The sequence below is a fragment of the Somniosus microcephalus genome, chromosome 4 (genome assembly GCF_052327205.1).
Source record: "Somniosus microcephalus isolate GS21.2 chromosome 4, FLI_Smic_1.0, whole genome shotgun sequence".
Classification (NCBI taxonomy): domain Eukaryota; kingdom Metazoa; phylum Chordata; class Chondrichthyes; order Squaliformes; family Somniosidae; genus Somniosus; species Somniosus microcephalus.
Window position 1 is genome coordinate 99491049 of NC_140990.1, and position 20438 is coordinate 99511486.

The following is a 20438-nucleotide window of genomic DNA, read 5'->3' on the forward strand; positions in this document are numbered from 1 at the left end:
CAGGCTCCTGTGAACTCCTCCCTCTATTTTAATGCAGACTTTAACCAATTTATTTTAAACAGGTTTATTTTAAATGAGCTAACACCTGCCTTCAAATGGGAGACTCAGGACTGTCACACACACATATTAAATCTTCGTGGAATAATTACCAGTCATTTTTAGACTGGAAACTTAACCCTGCCATTTCACTTTCAGTCAGGAACAGATCGTAGTTTGACACCAATCTCTGATTTGACAGCACGTTTCCCGCATTCACCGTTGTTCTTCCTGACTCTAAACACACTTGTAAAGGAGCCTTCTGTTCCGTGCCCAGGAGCTCTGACCCATGGGAGAGAGTGGTTGGGACACATTCCTTACAGGCCTCAAGATTAACCTGCACGGGGACTTTGCTGTCAGTGAAGAGAGACGAGAAAGACCAAAGTGCCGTTTGCTCCTCTCAGTGTGGCCCTGAAGGACTGTGTCCAGGCAGTAGTTCTGTCCCCACCATACGATCCGCCCCCCAGATTGTCCTTTCTGAGCTCCAGCCAGGTGATGCTAAACACTCAGGTGGGAATGTCAAAAATCGACAACTATGTGTTTAAAGCTAAGCTGATTTATTTGACATATATATCCAGAATATTAAACTCCAGCCCAGTTACAAGGGTTATTAACATCAGCAGAAACAAACCCCAACTGTCAGAATGATCATGGTTCAGTCCGGGATGTGATTAACAGCAGCAATAACATCAGAATCCAACCTCTGCAGTCACTTGTGAACGCGCTGGTGTCTCAGCAGGCTGGATGAACACGTGAATCCCTTCCCACACTCAGAGCAGGTGAACGGCCTCTCGCTAGTGTGAACTCGCTGGTGTGTCAGCAGGGTGGATGACTGTGTGAATCCCTTCCCACACTGAGAGCAGGTGAACGGCCTCTCCCCGGTGTGAACTCGCTGGTGTGTCAGCAGGTGGGATGAACACGTGAATCCCTTCCCACACTCGAAGCAGGTGAACGGCTTCTCCCCGGTGTGAACTCGCTGGTGTTTCACCAGGTGGGATGACTGAGTGAATCCCTTCCCACACTCAGAGCAGGTGAACGGTCTCTCCCCAGTGTGAACTCGCTGGTGTTTCAGAAGGTCAGATGAACACGTGAATCCCTTCCCACACTCAGAGCAAGTGAACGGCCTCTCCCCAGTGTGAACTCGCTGGTGTGTCAGCAGGTCAGATGAACACGTGAATCCCTTCCCACACTCAGAGCAGGTGAACGGCCTCTCCCCGGTGTGAACTCGCCAGTGCTGCAGCAGGTTGGATGAATTAGTGAATCCCTTCCCACACTCAGAGCAGGTGAACGGCCTCTCCCCAGTGTGAACTCGCTGGTGTTTCAGCAGGGTGGATAACTGAGTAAATCCATTCCCACACATGGAGCAGGTGAACGGTCTCTCTCCAGTGTGAGTGCGCTGGTGTACAGTGAGATGAGATGATCGCCTGAACCCAGTCCCGCAGTGAGAGCACCTGAACGGTCTCTCGTCGGTGTGAACACGTTGATGGCGCGTCAGTTCCCTGGAACTTTTATAGCACTTCCCGCAGTCTGGGCATTTAAAAGGTCTCTCATCAGTGTGAACTCGCTGGTGCTGCAGCAGGTTGGATGAATCAGTGAATCCCTTCCCACACTCAGTGCAGGTGAACGGCCTCTCCCCGGTGTGAACTCGCTGGTGTGTCAGCAGGCTGGATGAACACGTGAATCCCTTCCCACACTCAGAGCAGGTGAATGGCCTCTCCTCGGTGTGACTGTGCTTGTGTCTCGACAGGCCAGAGGATCGGCTGAAGCCTCGTCCACACACAGAACACGTGTACGGTTTCTCCCCGCTCTGAACGGTGCTTTCTGCTTCCATGTTCAAAGGTCCTGATGAATTGAGCGACTCTGTCAGATCTTGAAGTGATGTTTGGTTTGAGCTTCCCTTCTGCAAATCCTCCCCTTCTAATACCCTGTAAAATGAATTTAAAACAGGAAAAAGGGTGGGTGAGAGAGAACCCACAAAAACACAAAGGCAGGTTGTGAAATTGAGCTGAATGAATCTGGGAATTTGTGGGGCTGGCACTGGAAAAAAGTGACCATGAAAGCTGCCGGATTGTCGTAAAAACCCAATAATGTCACTAATGTCCTTCAGGGAAGGGAACCCACCACCCGGTCTGGGCCTACACAAGACTCTGGCCTCTATGGGAGGAGAGAGCGTGAGGTGGGAGGGGGAGGGGTGAAGGAGTGACTTTATACATCTGCAACTCGACTAGAACTTTGACAGAACCTCCCAAACACGCGACCTCCACCACCTAGAAGGACAAGGGCAGCAGGTGCATGAGAACACCATCACCTCCCAGTTCCCCTCCAAGTCACACACGATCCTGACTTGGAAATATATCGCCGTTCCTTCATCGTCGCTGGGTCAAAATCCTGGAACATAGAACACATAGAAACACAGAAAAATAGGAGAAGGAGTCGGCCCTTCGAGCCTGCTCTGCCATTCAATGTGATCATAGCTGATCCTCTATCTCAATACCATATTCCTGCTTTCTCCCTATACCCTTTGATGCCTTTTGTGTCTAGAAATCTATCTATCTCCTACTCGGTGTTGCCCCAGGCCCGGGGGCTCTGACTTGGGGCCCGAGACCCACACTCGGTGTTGCCCCGGGCCCGGGGGCACTGACTCGGGGCCCTGAGACCCACACTCGGTGTTGTCCCGGGCCCGGGGGCTCTGACTCGGGCCCTGAGACCCACACTCGGTGTTGTCCCGGGCCCGGGGGCACTGACTCGGGGCCTGAGACCCACACTCGGTGTTGTCCCGGGGGCACTGACTCGGGGAGACCCACACTCGGTGTTGTCCTGGGCCCGGGGGCTCTGACTCGGGGCCCGAGACCCACACTCGGTGTTGCCCCGGGCCCAGGGGCACTGACTCGGGGCCCTGAGACCCACACTCGGTGTTGTCCCGGGCCCGGGGGCTCTGACTCGGGCCCTGAGACCCACACTCGGTGTTGTCCCGGGCCCGGGGGCTCTGACTCGGGCCCTGAGACCCACACTCGGTGTTGTCCCGGGCCCGGGGGCTCTGACTCGGGCCCTAAGACCCACACTCGGTGTTGTCCCGGGCCCGGGGGCACTGACTCGGGCCCTGAGACCCACACTCGGTGTTGTCCCGGGCCCGGGGGCACTGACTCGGGGAGACCCACACTCGGTGTTGTCCCGGGCCCGGGGGCACTGACTCGGGGCCCGAGACCCACACTCGGTGTTGCCTCGGGCCCGGGGGGCTCTGAGTCGGGGAGACCCACACTCGGTGTTGTCCCGGGCCCGGGGGCACTGACCCGGGGCCCTGAGACCCACACTCGGTGTTGTCCCGGGCCCGGGGGCTCTGACTCGGGCCCTGAGACCCACACTCGGTGTTGTCCCGGGCCCGGGGGCTCTGACTCAGGCCCTGAGACCCACACTCGGTGTTGTCCCGGGCCCGGGGACTCTGACTCGGGGACTGAGACCCACACTCGGTGTTGTCCCGGGCCCGGGGGCTCTGACTCGGGGAGACCCACACTCGGTGTTGTCCCGGGCCCGGGGGCTCTGACTCGGGGAGACCCACACTCGGTGTTGTCCCGGGCCCGGGGGCACTGACTCGGGGAGACCCACACTCGGTGTTGCCCCGGGCCCGGGGGCACTGACTCAGGGAGACCCACACTCGGTGTTGTCCCGGGCCCGGGGGCTCTGACTCGGGGAGACCCACACTCGGTGTCCCGGGCCCGGGGGCTCTGACTCGGGCCCTGAGACCCACACTCGGTGTTGTCCCGGGCCCGGGGGCTCTGACTCGGGCCCTGAGACCCACACTCGGTGTTGTCCCGGGCCCGGGGGCTCTGACTTGGGCCCTGAGACCCACACTCGGTGTTGTCCCGGGCCCGGGGGCTCTGACTCAGGGAGACCCACACTCGTTGTTGTCCCGGGCCCGGGGGCACTGACTCGGGCCCTGAGACCCACACTCGGTGTTGTCCCGGGCCCGGGGGCACTGACTCGGGCCCTGAGACCCACACTCGGTGTTGTCCCGGGCCCGGGGGCTCTGACTTGGGCCCTGAGACCCACACTCGGTGTTGTCCCGGGCCCGGGGGCACTGACTCGGGGAGACCCACACTCGGTGTTGTCCCGGGCCCGGGGGCTCTGACTCGGGCATTGAGACCCACACTCGGTGTTGTCCCGGGCCCGGGGGCACTGACTCGGGCCCTGAGACCCACACTCGGTGTTGTCCCGGGCCCGGGGGCTCTGACTCAGGGCCCTGAGACCCACACTCGGTGTTGTCCCGTGCCCGGGGGCACTGACTCGGGCCCTGAGACCCACACTCGGTGTTGTCCCGGGCCCGGGGGCTCTGACTCGGGCCCTGAGACCCACACTCGGTGTTGCCCCGGGCCCGGGGGCTCTGACTCAGGGCCCTGAGACCCACACTCGGTGTTGTCCCGGGCCCGGGGGCTCTGACTCGGGCCCTGAGACCCACACTCGGTGTTGTCCCAGGCCCGGGGGCACTGACTCGGGGCCCTGAGACCCACACTCGGTGTTGTCCCGGGCCCGGGGGCTCTGACTCTGGGAGATCCACACTCGGTGTTGTCCCGGGCCCGGGGGCTCTGACTCGGGCAGACCCACACTCGGTGTTGTCCCGGGCCCGGGGGCTCTGACTCGGGCCCTGAGACCCACACTCGGTGTTGTCCCGGGCCCGGGGGCTCTGACTCGGGCCCTGAGACCCACACTCGGTGTTGTCCCGGGCCCGGGGGCACTGACTCGGGCCCTGAGACCCACACTCGGTGTTGTCCCGGGCCCGGGGGCACTGACTCGGGCCCTGAGACCCACACTCGGTGTTGTCCCGGGCCCGGGGGCTCTGACTCGGGGCCCGACACCCACACTCGGTGTTGTCCCGGGCCCGGGGGCTCTGACTCAGGGAGACCCACACTCGTTGTTGTCCCGGGCCCGGGGGCACTGACTCGGGCCCTGAGACCCACACTCGGTGTTGTCCCGGGCCCGGGGGCACTGACTCGGGCCCTGAGACCCACACTCGGTGTTGTCCCGGGCCCGGGGGCTCTGACTCGGGCCCTGAGACCCACACTCGGTGTTGTCCCGGGCCCGGGGGCTCTGACTCGGGGAGACCCACACTCGGTGTTGTCCCGGGCCCGGGGGCTCTGACTCGGGCCCTGAGACCCACACTCGGTGTTGTCCCAGGCCCGGGGGCTCTGACTCGGGCCCTGAGACCCACACTCGGTGTTGTCCCGGGCCCGGGGGCTCTGACTTGGGGCCTGAGACCCACACTCGGTGTTGTCCCGGGCCCGGGGGCTCTGACTCGGGGCTCTGAGACCCACACTCGGTGTTGTCCCGGGGGCACTGACTCGGGCCCTGAGACCCACACTCGGTGTTGTCCCGGGCCCGGGGGCACTGACTCGGGGAGACCCACACTCGGTGTTGTCCCGGGCCCGGGGGCACTGACTCGGGCCCTGAGACCCACACTCGGTGTTGTCCCGGGCCCGGGGGCTCTGACTCGGGGCCCTGAGACCCACACTCGGTGTTGTCCCGGGCCCGGGGGCACTGACTCGGGGAGACCCACACTCGGTGTTGTCCCGGGCCCGGGGGCTGTGACTCGGGCCCTGAGACCCACACTCAGTGTTGTCCCGGGCCCGGGGGCACTGACTCGGGGAGACCCACACTTGGTGTTGTCCCGGGCCCGGGGGCACTGACTCGGGCCCTGAGACCCACACTCGGTGTTGTCCCGGGCCCGGGGGCTCTGACTCGGGGCCCTGAGACCCACACTCGGTGTTGTCCCGGGCCCGGGGGCTCTGACTCGGGCCCTGAGACCCACACTCGGTGTTGTCCCGGGCCCGGGGGCTCTGACTCGGGGAGACCCACACTCGGTGTTGTCCCGGGCCTGGGGGCACTGACTCGGGGAGACCCACACTCAGTGTTGTCCCGGGCCCGGGGGCTCTGACTCGGGGAGACCCACACTCGGTGTTGTCCCGGGCCCGGGGGCTCTGACTCGGGGAGACCCACACTCGGTGTTGTCCCGGGCCCGGGGGCACTGACTCGGGCCCTGAGACCCACACTCGGTGTTGTCCCGGGCCCGGGGGCACTGACTCGGGCCCTGAGACCCACACTCGGTGTTGTCCCGGGCCCGGGGGCACTGACTCGGGGCCCGAGACCCACACTCGGTGTTGCTGAGGCCGCGCTCGCTCCACTCAGTGTCCTGGAGCCGCACCGCGCAGGAAGGTGTGTTCTTCCTTTGTTTTCTGTTTCTTTTAGAAACAGTTTCTCCTTATTTACTCCTTCAAAACCCTTCACGATTTTGAACACCTCTATCAAATCTCCTCTTCATCTTCTCTGCGCTAAGAGAACAGCCCCAGCTTCTCCAGTCTCTCCACATAACTGAAGCCCCCCATCCCTGGTATGATTCCAGTAAATCTCTTCTGCAACCCCTCCAGGGCCTTGACATCCTTCCTAAAGTGCGATGCCCAGAATTGAACACAATGCTCCAACTGGGGCCTAACCAGTGTTTTATAAAGGTTGAGTATAACAAAACACCAAATGGGGTTTAGAAGGCGAGTTTTATCCAGTCAGTTGGGTGTGTAAGTGAGCCCATGAGCTGAAAGATTCACATTTGGAGTGGAGAGTAAGCAACACACTGTGTAACCGGGCACAAACACTCCTGCACAAACTTTAAAAAGGTAAATCGAGATTTCTTTTGTTAACAAAACAGTTTGACATTTGTCAGTATTGTGTTTCCCTGGAGTTCCTCTTATGAGCTTCAGACACTGCAGTGCCAGGTGGACCAGGTGTTTAAAGACTATTAACTTCCCTCTTTCCATGTCGCTGTTCGTTAAAGGTCCAGAGATTGATTTCCCCTCATTATGCATCTGTTTGTGATATTTAGAGGGACAATGTCGCACCGTTCTGCACCTTCTTGTTTTTGGTGTGCTGCCATTGGCCTCAGCTTCACGAGACAGAATCAGCCAGGTGTTCTGCTCCCCATGGCCGAAGTGCTGGCAGCTCACTGTATGAGCTCAGAACTCAGAATTACCACTCGGCAAGGTACTGGAGGGCAAACAGTGACTGGGGCCGAACCCCACCATCATGCAGCACCTTCAGTATAGACTCACAGCTCAGAATTACCACTCGGTAAGGTACTGGAGGGTAAACAGTGACTGGGGCCGAACCCCACCATCACACAGCACCTTCAGTATAGGCTCACAGCTCAGAATTACCACTCGGCAAGGTACTGGAGGGTAAACAGTGACTGGGGCCGAACCCCACCATCATGCAGCACCTTCAGTATAGACTCACAGCTCAGAATTACCACTCGGCAAGGTACTGGGGGGCAAACAGTGACTGGGGCCGAACCCCACCATCACACAGCACCTTCAGTATAGGCTCACAGCTCAGAATTACCACTCAGCCAGGTACTGGAGGGCAAACAGTGACTGGGGCCGAACCCCACCATCACACAGCACCTTCAGTATAGGCTCACAGCTCAGAATTACCACTCAGCAAGGTACTGGAGGGCAAACAGTGACTGGGGCCGAACCCCACCATCACACAGCACCTTCAGTATCGGCTCACAGCTCAGAATTACCACTCAGCAAGGTACTGGAGGGCAAACAGTGACTGGGGCCGAACCTCACCATCACACAGCACCTTCAGGAGAGAAAGGGAGAAAAATCCGAGTCTGCGATGAATCTGGATTTCAAACAACGAGGATGTGGGGAGGAGGGGGAGTGTGTGGGACGGGGGATTTACAGATTAGGAGGGGCGAGAGAGGAAAGAATGTTCCAGAGAAACTAGAACTGTTTGGAATTTCTATCCTGTACCGACAGTGATGACTTTTGTAAATTATAAAGACAGGTTGCACAGACTAGGCGTCTACTCCCTTGGATATAGACGATTAAGCGGTGATCTAATTGAGGTGTTTAAGATGATTAAAGGAGTTGATCGGGTAAACAGAGAGAAACTATTTCCTCTGGTGGGGGAATCCACAGCAAGGGGGACATAACCTTAAAATCAGAGCCAGGCCGTTCAGGGGTGATGTCAGGAAGCACTTCTTCACACAAAGGGTACTGGAAATCTGGAACTTTCTCCCCCAGAAACTGCCACGGCTGGGGGTCAATTGAAAATCTCAAAACTGAGTGTGCTAGATTTTTGTTAGTCAAGGGTACTAAGGGTTACAGAACCAAGGCGGGTAGATGGAGCTAAGATAAAGATCAGCCAGGATCTAATTGAATGAGGGAACAGGCTCGATGGGCTGAATGGCCTCCTCCTGTTCCTACTTATCGTGATGACTTTTGTAAACAGCTTTTACAGGGTATTAGGAGGGCAGGATATGCAGGCGGGATTAATCCTGGGCCCCTCCTGTTCCTATGACAGACTGAACCAATCACACAGCTCGGTCTCAGATTGAATTATTCCTCTCTACAGCCTGTAACCGAGGAAACTTTTAACACTGAGGCTGAAATTCCACTTCCGTGAGCCGGGGGTGGAGGCAGTGCTGGGCACAGAGGAACAGCAAACCGGGTTCAGAGTGGGCACGCTGGGATTGCCCTTGACCTGGGTTTTACAGTGAGCTGGGGACCAAGCTCATTGGAAAACAGATGGATTCCAAACCCTGGGACTGTACATGGGGATTCCATCCCTGGGACTGTACATGGGGATTCCATCCCTGGGACTGTACATGGAGATTCCAGCCCTGGGACTGTACATGGAGATTCCAGCCCTGGGACTGTACATGGGGATTCCAACGCTGGGACTGTACATGGGGATTCCAGCCCTGGGACTGTACATGGGGATTCCAACGCTGGGACTGTACATGGGGATTCCAACCCTGGGAATCTACATGGGGATTCCAACCCTGGGACTGTACACGGGGATTCTAACCCTGGGACTGTACATGGGGATTCCAACCCTGGGACTGTACATGGGGATTCCAACCCTGGGACTGTACATGGGGATTCCAACCCTGGGACTGTACATGGGGATTCCAACCCTGGGACTGTACATGGGGATTCCAACCCTGGGACTGTACATGCGGATTCCAACCCTGGGACTGTACATGGGGATTCCAACCCTGGGACTGTACATGGGGATTCTAACCCTGGGAATCTACATGGGGAATCTAATATAAAAACAGAAAATGCTGGAGAAACTCAGCAGGTCAGGCAGCATCTGTGAAGAGAGAAACAGAGTTAACGTTTCAGGTCGATGACCTTTCGCCAGAACTGGAAAAAAGCAGGAAATGGAACAGATTTTTAAGCAAGTGAAGAGGCTGAGAAATGGGGGAGGGGATGAAAGAACAAAAGGGAAGGTCTGTGATAGGATGGAAGGTGGAAGAGATTAAGAGACATTAAGAGATATTCGAGGCAAAAGGAGATGGTAATGGGACAGGTTAAGATATAAAGGATGGCTCTAGATGGAGTGTGAATTGTGCTGGCAGAATGAAAGACAGCTGCCATGTCAGGGGGAAGAAAAAAAGACATATCTATATATATAGAAATAGAGGCTGAGGTTATGATCTGAAATTGTTGAACTCGATATTGAGTCTGTGTAATGAAATCTGTTTGTCTTGATCCTGTACTCGTTTTGCACTCATGTATATTACCCTCCCCCACTGTGTATAGTTTCACTTCCTCTTTCCCGACTAACCTGGGAGGTTCCAGGTCTTGGCTCCGCCCCTGACTTCTCTTACATAAAGATCCCAGGATCTGTATGACTCATTCCTATGAACCAGTCGGCGTGTTGAGATGTTAGCTCTGATCTTAGTGATTAAAAGCCTACTTGTTTAAGTCTATAACTTCTAGTTTTGTGGTTATTGAAGGCCCATCAACTTTAATCACTAAAGAATACTAGGATGGATCGACTCCTAAAACCAGAGCGTCTGGACTTGGATCCACATTCTGCTGAAGCATCAAATCAATTTGGACACTGGCTCAAATGCTTCGAACTCTTCGCGGAGGCCTCATCCGCTAGCGAGGTAGATAAACTGAGTCTACTGACTACTCGCGTAAGTCATCGGATTTATTCGTTCATCTGGGACGCCACCTCCTACACGGAGGCCATCACTATCCTGAAGGCCCAATACCAGAGGCCGGTAAACGAAGTGTACGCCAGACATCTGCTGGCTACACGCAGGCAGCAACCAGAGGAATCAATGGACGATTTCTTACAGGGCCTAAAGGACCTGGTCCGGGACTGTAACTGCAAGGCCGTGACGGCCAACGCGTACTCTGACGAATTGGTCCGCGATTCCTTCATCACGGGCCTCAAATCGAATTATATCCGGCAGAGACTGCTGGAGAAGGAGGTCCTGGACTTAAAAAAGGCAGTGGCCACTGCGCGATCGCTGGACGTGGCCCAGAAAAACTCTGACTCTTATTCTTCTGGCCATGCGGCCCTCACCGCCTCGTGCGCGCCGAGGGGGCCGTCATCTTGGAATCAGCCATCTTCCCCATCCAGGTCTCAGACCAGCTCTACGCCGCCGGAGTCCCCACACAGAAGTTCACCCAGGAGTCCTACTACAGCGGCAATGTCTCGAGGCCCGAAATGCTACTTCTACGGCCAGGCCAAACACCCCAGACAACGATGCTCAGCGAAGGACGCTACATGCTTCAAATGTAAGAAAAAGGGGCATTTTAGCAAAGTCTGCAGGGGGAATCCGATTTCCAACTCTGTCACCGCCTCGTGCGTGCCGCCATCTTGGTATCCGCCATCTTTTCCCGACTCAACGGCCGCTTTGATCACGGTGGATCAATCCAGGCCACACCCGTTGACAAAATCCATGATGGACATACAGATAAACGGGAATTTAACGAAATGTTTAATTGACTGTGGGAGTACCGAGAGTTTTATCCACCCTAGCCTGGTACGGCGGCACTCATTAACGGTAACCCCTACACGGAGCAGAATTGCTATGGCTGCTAAGCCCCACACTTCGGACATTTTGGGCTACTGTGTGGTAACACTGACTGTAAAAGGCACGGACTACAAGGATTTTAAACTCCTCGTGATGCCAGAACTCTGTGTTAATGTAATCTTGGGCCTGGACTTCCAGTGCCACCACGAAAGTGTCACGCTAGCATATGGCGGGTCCCAGCCGCCACTCACAGTCTGTGGCCTATCAACCTTAAAAATCAGCCCGCCCTCTTTATTCACTAATCTCGCTCCGAACTGTAGGCGCATAGCGACCAAAAGTAGACGGTACAGTCTGGAAGACAGACACTTTATCAAGGCGGAAGTGGACAGACTCCTGCGGGAAGGCATTATTGAATGCAGTACCAGCCCGTGGCGTGCCCAAGTAGTCATAGTTAAAAATAGCGAAAAACGGATGGTAATTGACTACAGCCAGACTGTTAATATTTATACCCAGCTGGACGCCTACCCTTTACCCCGCATATCAGAATTGGTCAACCAGATTGCGCAATACCGAGTCTTCTCGACTATCGACCTCAAATCCGCGTATCACCAGCTCCCCATTAGAACGGAGGACCGCCCATACACCGCCTTCGAGGCGAACGGGCGCCTCTACCATTTTCTCAGAGTGCCCTTCGGGGTAACAAATGGGGTCTTGGTCTTCCAACGTGAGATGGACCGCATGGTTGACGAGAATAAACTACAAGCTACCTACCCCTATCTGGACAATGTCACTATCTGCAGGCACAACCAGCAAGACCACGATCTAAATCTTGCGAGATTTTTAAAAACTGCCCTAAAGCTGAATCTAACCTACAACGAAGACAAATGTGTCTTCAACACAACCCGTCTCTGTATCCTCGGCTGTGTGGTGGAAGATGGGGTAAATGGACCGGACCCTGACCGATTACGCCCCCTAAAGGAACTGCCCCTGCCACACAATCCCAAAGCTTTAAAAAGGTGCCTGGGATTTTTTTCGTATTATGCCCAATGGGTGCCCAATTACTCTGATAAGGCCCGACCCCTCATTAAATCGATGTCCTTCCCACTATCAGCTGATGCTCGGGAGGCTTTCACCAATATTAAACAGGACATTGAAAGGGCTGCAGTGTGTGCAGTGGACGAATGCATTCCCTTTCAAGTCGAAAGCGATGCGTCAGACTTTGCCTTAGTTGCGACCCTCAATCAGGCTGGGAGACCTGTGGCCTTCTTCTCCCGAACCCTTCAGGGACCTGAAATCAGGCACTTTTCTGTCGAGAAGGAGGCACTGGAGACACTACCTAGCCGGCAAACGTTTCACCCTGCTCACCGACCAGCGGTCGGTGGCTTTCATGTTTAATAACAAACACGGGGAAAATCAAGAATGACAAAATACTCAGGTGGAGGATCGAACTATCCACGTTCGACTATGATATTATGTACAGGCCGGGAGCCCTTAATGACCCCCAGACGCCCTATCGCGGGGAATGTGTGCCAGCATTCATACGGACAAATTACAGGGTCTCCACAATGACCTCTGTCACCCAGGGGTCACCCGACTATACCATTTTATAAAGTCCCGCAATCTGCCCCACTCCATCGAGGAGGTCAGGGCAATGACCAGAGCCTGCCGCATCTGTGCGGAATGCAAGCCTCGTTTCTACAGGCCTGACCGTGCACACCTTATCAAAGCCACACGGCCATTCGAGCGCCTAAGTCTGGACTTCAAGGGACCCCTTCCCTCTGCCGACCGTAACGTATACTTCCTCAATATCATTGATGAATATTCCCGCTTCCCCTTCGCCATTCCCTGCCCAGACATGACCAGCGCCACGGTCATCAAGTGTCTCGGTAATCTATTCTGCATGTTTGGCATGCCGAACTACATACACAGCGATAGGGGGACGTCATTCATGAGTGACGAGCTGCGCCAGTTCTTGCTCTCGAAGGGGATAGCCACTAGCAGAACCACTAGCTACAACCCCCGGGGTAATGGCCAAGTGGAAAGGGAGAATGCTACTGTTTGGAAGGCTGTCACGTTAGCCTTAAAGTCAAAAGGCCTTCCGACCTCCCACTGGCAGGAAGTCCTCCCAGACGTGCTCCACTCCATAAGGTCTCTGTTATGTACAGCCACTAACGCTACCCCTCACGAAAAGATGTTCGTTTTCCCCCGGAAATCCACCTCGGGCGTATCTCTACCCGCGTGGCTGACGTCTCCGGGGACAGTACTATTGCGGAAGCACGTGAGAGGCCATAAAACGGACCCCCTTGTGGAAAAGGTACAGCTCCTCCATGCAAACTCTCAGTACGCCTATATCGAATACTCTGACGGGCGAGAGGACACTGTTTCCATAAAAGACCTCGCTCCCTCAGGGAGCGGAGAGAACGATGGGAGACTACCCGATGAAGACCTACACTACAAAGAGACAGGACGCCCAGAGGTATCAATACCCAATTTTAACCTGGAGGACACCGTAGATAACCTGGAAGACACTGCGGAGGCCCGGACAGCGGAGGAACCAGAATCCACTCCCCTAGAGGCACCCCAACCGGCTTTGCGCCGATCACTGAGAACCGCAAAACCTCCTGACAGACTCACTTATACCAACTTTTAAGAAACATCACCCCGATGGACTAAATCTATAGAAGGGGTGAATGTAATGACATCTGTTTGTCTTGATCCTGTATTCGTTTTGCACTCATGTATATTACCCTCCCCCACTGTGTATAGTTTCACTTCCTCTTTCCCGACTAACCTGGGAGGTTCCAGGTCTTGGCTCTTGGCTCCGCCCCTGACTTCTCTTACATAAAGATCCCAGGATCTGTGTGACTCATTCCTGTGAACCAGTCGGCGTGTTGAGATGTTAGCTCTGATCTTAGTGATTAAAAGCCTACTTGTTTAAGTCTATAACTTCTAGTTTTGTGGTTATTGAAGGCCCATCAGTCTGGAAGGCTGTAAAGTGCCTAATCGGAAGATGAGGTGCTGTTCCTCGAGCTTACGCTGAGCTTCCGTGGAACAATGCAAGAGGCCGAGTACGGTGAGGTCTGAGTGGGAATGGAGCGGTGAATTAACGTTACAGGCGACCAGAAACTCGGGGTACCCCTTACAGACTGAACGGAGGTGTTCCGCAAAGCAGTCACCCAATCTGCGTTTGGTCTCCCCAGTGTAGAGGAGACCACATCGTGAGCAGCAAATACAGTCTACTAAATTGCAAGAAGTACAAGTAAATCGCTGTTTCACCTGGAAGGGGTGTTTGGGGCCCTGGACAGTGGGAAGGGGGGAGGTATAAGGGCATGTGTTGCATCTCCTGCGCTTGCACGGGAAGGTGCCGGGCAAAGGGGAAGGGGTGTTGGGCGTGATAGCGGAGTGAACAAGGGCGTCGCGGAGGCAGCGGTCCCTACGGGATGCTGAAAGGGGAGGTGAGGGGAAGAAACGTTTGGTGGTGGGATCACACTGGAGGTGGCAGAAATGGCGGAGGATGATCCGTTGAATGTGGAGGCTGGTGGGGTGAAAGGTGGGGACAAGGGGAACTCTGTCGTGGTTCCGGGAGGGAGGGGCAGGGGTGAGGGCAGAAGTGCGGGAGATAGAACGGACACTGTCAAGGGCCGTGTCAACCACGGTAGAGGGGAATCCTCGATTGAGGAAAAAGGAAGACATGTCGGAAGCACTGGTGTGGAAGGTGGCATCGTCAGAGCAGGTGCGGCGGAGACGGAGAAACTGGGAGAATGGAATAGAGTCCTTACAGGAGCGGGGGGTGGGAGGAAGTGTAGTTCAGGTAGCTGTGGGAATCAGTGGGCTTGTAGTGAATGTTTGTCAATAACCTATCCCCAGACGGAGAAGTCGAGGAAGGGAAGGGAAGAGTCGGAGATGGACCATGTGAAGGTGAGGGAAGGGTGCAAATTGGAAGCAAAGTGAATGAAATTATCTAGTTCAGGGTGAGAGCAGGAAACGGCACTGATACAGTCATCAATGTACCGGAAAAAGAGGTGAGGGAGGGGACCTGAGTAGGACTGGAGCAAAGAGTGTTCCACATATCCCACGAAAAGGCAGGCATAGCTAGGACCCATGCGGGTTCCCAAAGCAACACCTTTGATTTGGAGGAAGTGAGTGGAGTCAAAGGAGAAGTTGTTCAATGTGAGAACAAGTTCAGCCAGGCGGAGGAGGGTGGTGGTGGATGGGGACTGGTTGGGCCTCTGTTCAAGGAAGAAGCGGAGCGCCCTCAGGCCATCCTGGTGGGGGATGGAGGTGTAGAGGGATTGTACGTCCATGGTGAAAAGGAGGCGGTTGGGGCCAGGAAACTGTTAAAGTGGCGGAGGGCGTCGCAAGAGTCGCGGATGCAGCTGGGATGAGACTGGACAAGGGGAGAAAAAACAGAGTCGAGATAGGAATAGATAAGTTCCGTGGGGCAAGAACAGGCTGAAACGATGGGTCTACCAGGCAGTCCTGTTTGTGGATCTTGGGAAGGAGGTAGAAGCGGGCTGTGCGGGGTTGGGGAACTATGAGGTTGGTGGCAGCGGGGGTGGGGGGAAGATCTCCAGAGGAAATGAGGTCAGTGACAGTCTTGGAAACAGTGGCTTGATGTTCGGTAGTGGGGTCATGGTCCAGGCGGAGGTAGGAGGAGGTGTCGGAGAGTTGGGAATTCTAATCCCTAGGACTGTACATGGGGATTCCAGCCCTGGACCTATACAAGGGGGGGCCCAGCTCTGGGGCTCTTCATAGAAATCACAGAATCACAGAAACCCCACAGTGCAGATAGAGGCCATTTCGGCCCATCGAGCCTGCATATCCCACCCGATCCCCGTAACCCCTACACCAACACATATCCCACCCTATCCCCGTAAACCAACGTATTTAATCCCCCTAACACTAAGGGTCAATTTATCATAACCAATCAACCTAACCTGCACATCTTTGGACTGTGGGAGGAAACCGGAGCACCCGGAGAAAACCCACGCAAACACGGGGAGAATGTGCAAACTCCACACAGACAGTCACCCGAGGCCGGATTCGAACCCGGGTCTATGGCGCTGTGAGGCAACAGTGCTAACCACTATGCCACCGTGCTGCCCTTCTGTTACAATTGTGTGGGATGTTAACCGTATGTTCTGCTTTTACCAGCGCCTTCAGGAGAGATGGTGAGAAATCCGAAGTATGGCGAGTGAGAATCAAATAACTGAGTCAATGCTTTACTCTCCCGGGCACTGGGACCCGGTTGGGAACAGACACTGAAGCCCCGCCTACTCTTTGTTCCTGACCAAAATGTCTGCGCATGCGCTTTGATATTCACTGAATCAAGATGGCGGCCGTTAGCCTGGGCCTGTGACCGGGAGAAGCCCCGAAGCTGCAAACGCGGGACCTTCAGGTTATGATTCGGGATTTGCGGCCGACACCAGTTTTTTATGAAGCCTCCCCGCCCACCCGCCAGTCCATTACTCCGCTCCGTCCAGCCGTTTCTTACCGATTCATCCTGATCTGATCGATACTGTGTGTCATCTGCCTATCACGCACCGCGCATGCTCCGAACCTAGGCGGTCCCGCGCCTGCGCACTGGACTCCTGTAGTCCGGGTGTGGCACATTCTCCCCGCGGGGAATGCTGGGTAAAAGCCCCGCCATTGAAAGGCCGCATTAGTGAATAGAACAGGATTTACTGGGATTGCATTGAACACTGAACCATGTTCAATCTGCCAGTTAGAGTGTGTTTCTGCAGATCTTAATAACCCCTATACCTGGGCTGGAGATTAATACTCTGTATAAATATTGAATAAATCAGTTTTGTTTCAAACTCACAGTGCGTCGAATATTTGATTTCTCCATGATAAGAGGAGACTAATTGATGTCCTGTTATCGACTGTTCCTTTTTTGGGCCCTTTCTTACTCTAACTTCTAGCAGTTCTCACCTAGTTCATCCTCTACCACATCTGACCAGAAGCTTGTTCAGTGTGAGTACATGGCTTGTGGGTGTCATAGACTGAACTGCAGTGTCTCACTGTACACTCATCTGAAATTCCTTTGAACCACCCCTTTATAGAACTACCTTGCCTAAGATTTGAAATCCGTTATTTTCTGCATCATTTAACCCTTTTTGTTCCGGTCTTGTTGATTTAATCTCTTGTTACTTACATTCCTTGTACTATTCCTTTAATGGAGATATTTGTTTCAAATACTTAGGATTACATAGGATATACGGCACAGAAACAGGCCATTTGGCCCAACCAGTCCATGTCGGCGTTTATGCTCCACTTAAGCCTTTCTTGGTGACTATCTTATATTGATGGCCTCTAGTTATGCTATTCCCCACAAGTGGAAACACTCTCTCTGTGTCTACTCTATCAAAACCTTTCATAATTTTAAAGACCATTATAATATGGCGACCAGAACTTTATGCAGTACTCTTAAATGTGGTCTAACCAAGGTTCGATATAGGTTTAGCATAACTTCCTTACTTTTCAATTCTATACCTCTAGAAATAAATTTCAGTGCTTGGTTTGCTTTTTTTTATGGCCTTGCTAACCTGTGTCGCAACCTTTAGTGATTTGTGTATTTGTACTCCAAGATCCCTTTCTGCCTCCACCCCACCTAGATTTACACCCTCCAAGTAATAAGTGACCTCCCTATTCTTCCTACCAAAATGTAATACCTCACATTTATCTGTGTTGAACTTCATTTGCCAATTATATGCCCATTCTGCAAATTTATTAATGTCCTCCTGTAATTTGTTGCAGTTCTCCTCAGTATTGACAATTTTGTGTCATCCACAAATTTAGAAATTGTGTTTTTGATTCCAAAGTCTAAATCGTTAATATAAATTGTGAACAACTGTGGTCCCAGCACTGATCCTTGTGGAACACCACTACCCACCTTCTGCCACTGTGAATAGCTACCCTTTACCCCTACTCTCTGCTTTCTGTCTTGAAGCTAGCTAGCTATCCATTCTGCTACTTGTCCACTGACTCCGCATTCTCTGACCTTGTTTGTCAATCTATTATGGGGTAGCTTATCGAAGGCCTTTTGTAAATCTAGATAGATTACATCTACTGCATTACCATTGTCTACTCTCTCTGTTACCTCTTCAAAAAATTCAATGAGGTTGGTCAAGCAAGACGTTCCCTTTTGAAATCCATGACTATTCATTACTGTTTTTGGTTTCTAGATATTCTTCTATTTTCTCCTTTAGTAGGGATTCCATTATTTTCCCTACCACCAATGTTAAACTGACATGTCTATAATTCCCTGAACATGTTCTATCCCCCTTCTTAAATATCGGTATTACGTTAGCTATCCGCCAGTCCTCTGGCACTCTACCTTCTTCTAACGAATTATTAAATATGCATAGTAATGCTTTTGCTATCCCTTCCCTGGATTATTTTACAATGCATGGATGGAATCCCTTCAGACCAGGAGCTTTATCCTCTTTGAGTTTGATCAATTTATTTAATATATCCCCTTTTTTTATTTTAAATGCACATTGCTAATCTCATCATCCAATGTCATGTCCACCTGTTCTCCCTGGTAAATACTGAAGCAAAATAATTATTTAATATTTCTGCCATCTTTCTATTGTTACCTGTGGTATTATCCTGACTATCCCTTGATGGCCCTCTTCCCATCCCAACCTTCCTTTTTTATTGATGTGCCTATAAAATATTTTACTATTTTATTTTATGTTCCTTGATAATTTAATTTCTTAGTTCCTCTTTGCCTCCCTAATTGTTTTTTTTTTACTTCTCTCCTAATCTTTTCGTATTCTCTCTTATCATGCACTCCCATGCTGTCTGTGTACTTAATGTATGCCTCTTTCCTTATCCTCAATTGTTCCCTTATGGCTTTATTCATCCATGGAGTCTCAGTATTGTTTAGTTTGTTCTTTTCTTTTAGCAGAATATATTTTTCCTGCTCTCTGTTGAACACCGTTTTAAATGTTTCCCATTGCTGTTCTACATCGTTGTTTGCCAATATTATTGCCCATTTTTGTTTCCCAAGTTCTATTCTCAGCCCCTCAAAATCAGTTTTTCTCCAATCTATTAACCTGGTTTTCATCATACTTATGTCCTTCTCAATTATCATCTTAAAGTGTATTATATTATGGTCGTTATTGCCTATATGTTCCCCTACCTTTACTTCTCTTATCTGCTCTGGTTCATTCCCCATTACTAGATCCAATATCGATTCCTCCCTTGTTGGGCATTTTACATATTGGGTTGGAAAGGAGTCCAATACACATTGTAGGAACTCCATTACCTTATCCCCTTTACCTACCTCTTCTGTCCAATTAATACCGAGGTAGTTGAAAACCCCCATGATTATTATTCTATGTTTTTTACTCATTTCCCTAATTTGCCTGCATATTTCTTCCTCCACCTTCCTTCCACTATTAGGTGGTCTGTAGACTATGCCTATTAGTGTGATTGATCCTTTATTATCTTTTATCTCTCTCCATATGGATTCTATTTTTGTCTCACTGATATCTGTGTCACTTTTTTCTACTGCCATTATGTTATCCTAATAAGTACAGCTACTCCACCTCCACTTTTTCCCTCCCAACTCTTCTAAATATGTTATACCCTGCAATGTTTAATTCCCAGTCCTGATTTTTCTGTAGCCTCAGTAATCCCTACTATGTCTGGTTCCTCACAACATATGATTGCCTCCAGCTCCCTGTTTTATTACGGACACTGTGTGCATTGCTGTACAGACAGTTTAACTCATTTTTAATAGGATTGCCTCTCACTTTATGTTTAACCATCTTTTTAGACTTCTGATCTATAACTCTATTTATTCCCTTGCCATGAATGTCCTCCCTTACTTTATTCTTTCCCGTGCTCTTTTTTCCTGTTCTGTTTATATTTAGGCTGGTTACGTTTCTTGTAGATTCCTCCCCCAACCTTACTAGTTTAAAGTCTTTGCCACTTCCCTATTTACCCTTTCTGCTAGGACACAGGTCCCATCCTGGTTCAGGTGGAGCCCGTCCAATCGGCACAGCTCCTTCCTGTCCCAGAACTGGTGTCAGTGTCCCATGAAAAGGAACCCCTCTTTTCCACACTAGCCCTTTAGCCACATGTTCATCCTCCTGACCTTTCTACTTCTATGCCAATTTGCACGTGGCTCAGGTAATTATTCAGAGATTATTATCCTCGAGGTCCTGCTTTTTAATTTAGATCCTAACTCCTGATATGATTTCTGCAGAACCTCCTCCCTGTTCCTACCTATGTTGTTTGTTCCAACATGGACAACTACAACTGGATTTCCACACTCCCTTTCCAAGTTCCTCTTCAGCCGCCGTGAGATATCCCTTACCCTGGCACCAGGTAGGCAACACATCCTTTGGGATTCTCGTTCTTGGCTGCAGAGGACGCTATCTATCCCCCTAATTATAGCGTCCCCTATCACTACCACATTTCTATTCTGCTCTTCCCCCCGTCCTTGGGCAGCCTACTTAGCCATGGTGCCTTGGTCTGCATTGTGGCTGGCCTCCCTGTAGTCTTTCTCCTTGTCCTCACAGGCAGCGAGTACATTGTACCTGTTGGACAGGACCAG

The 20438-nt window shown here is 52.5% G+C and overlaps 1 protein-coding gene across 1 annotated transcript in view; it reads right to left on the reverse strand.

Annotated features, from left to right (window-relative positions):
• Positions 1 to 576: 576 nt before the first annotated feature.
• Positions 577 to 20438, reverse strand: part of LOC147119579 (uncharacterized) — a 64940-nt gene continuing 45078 nt past the window's right edge. Inside the window, exon 2 of the mRNA XM_085985159.1 lies at positions 577 to 1841. Coding sequence (XP_085841285.1) covers positions 746 to 1841 — 1096 coding nt within the window. The 3' untranslated portion in view covers positions 577 to 745. The remainder of the gene's footprint in view (positions 1842 to 20438) is intronic.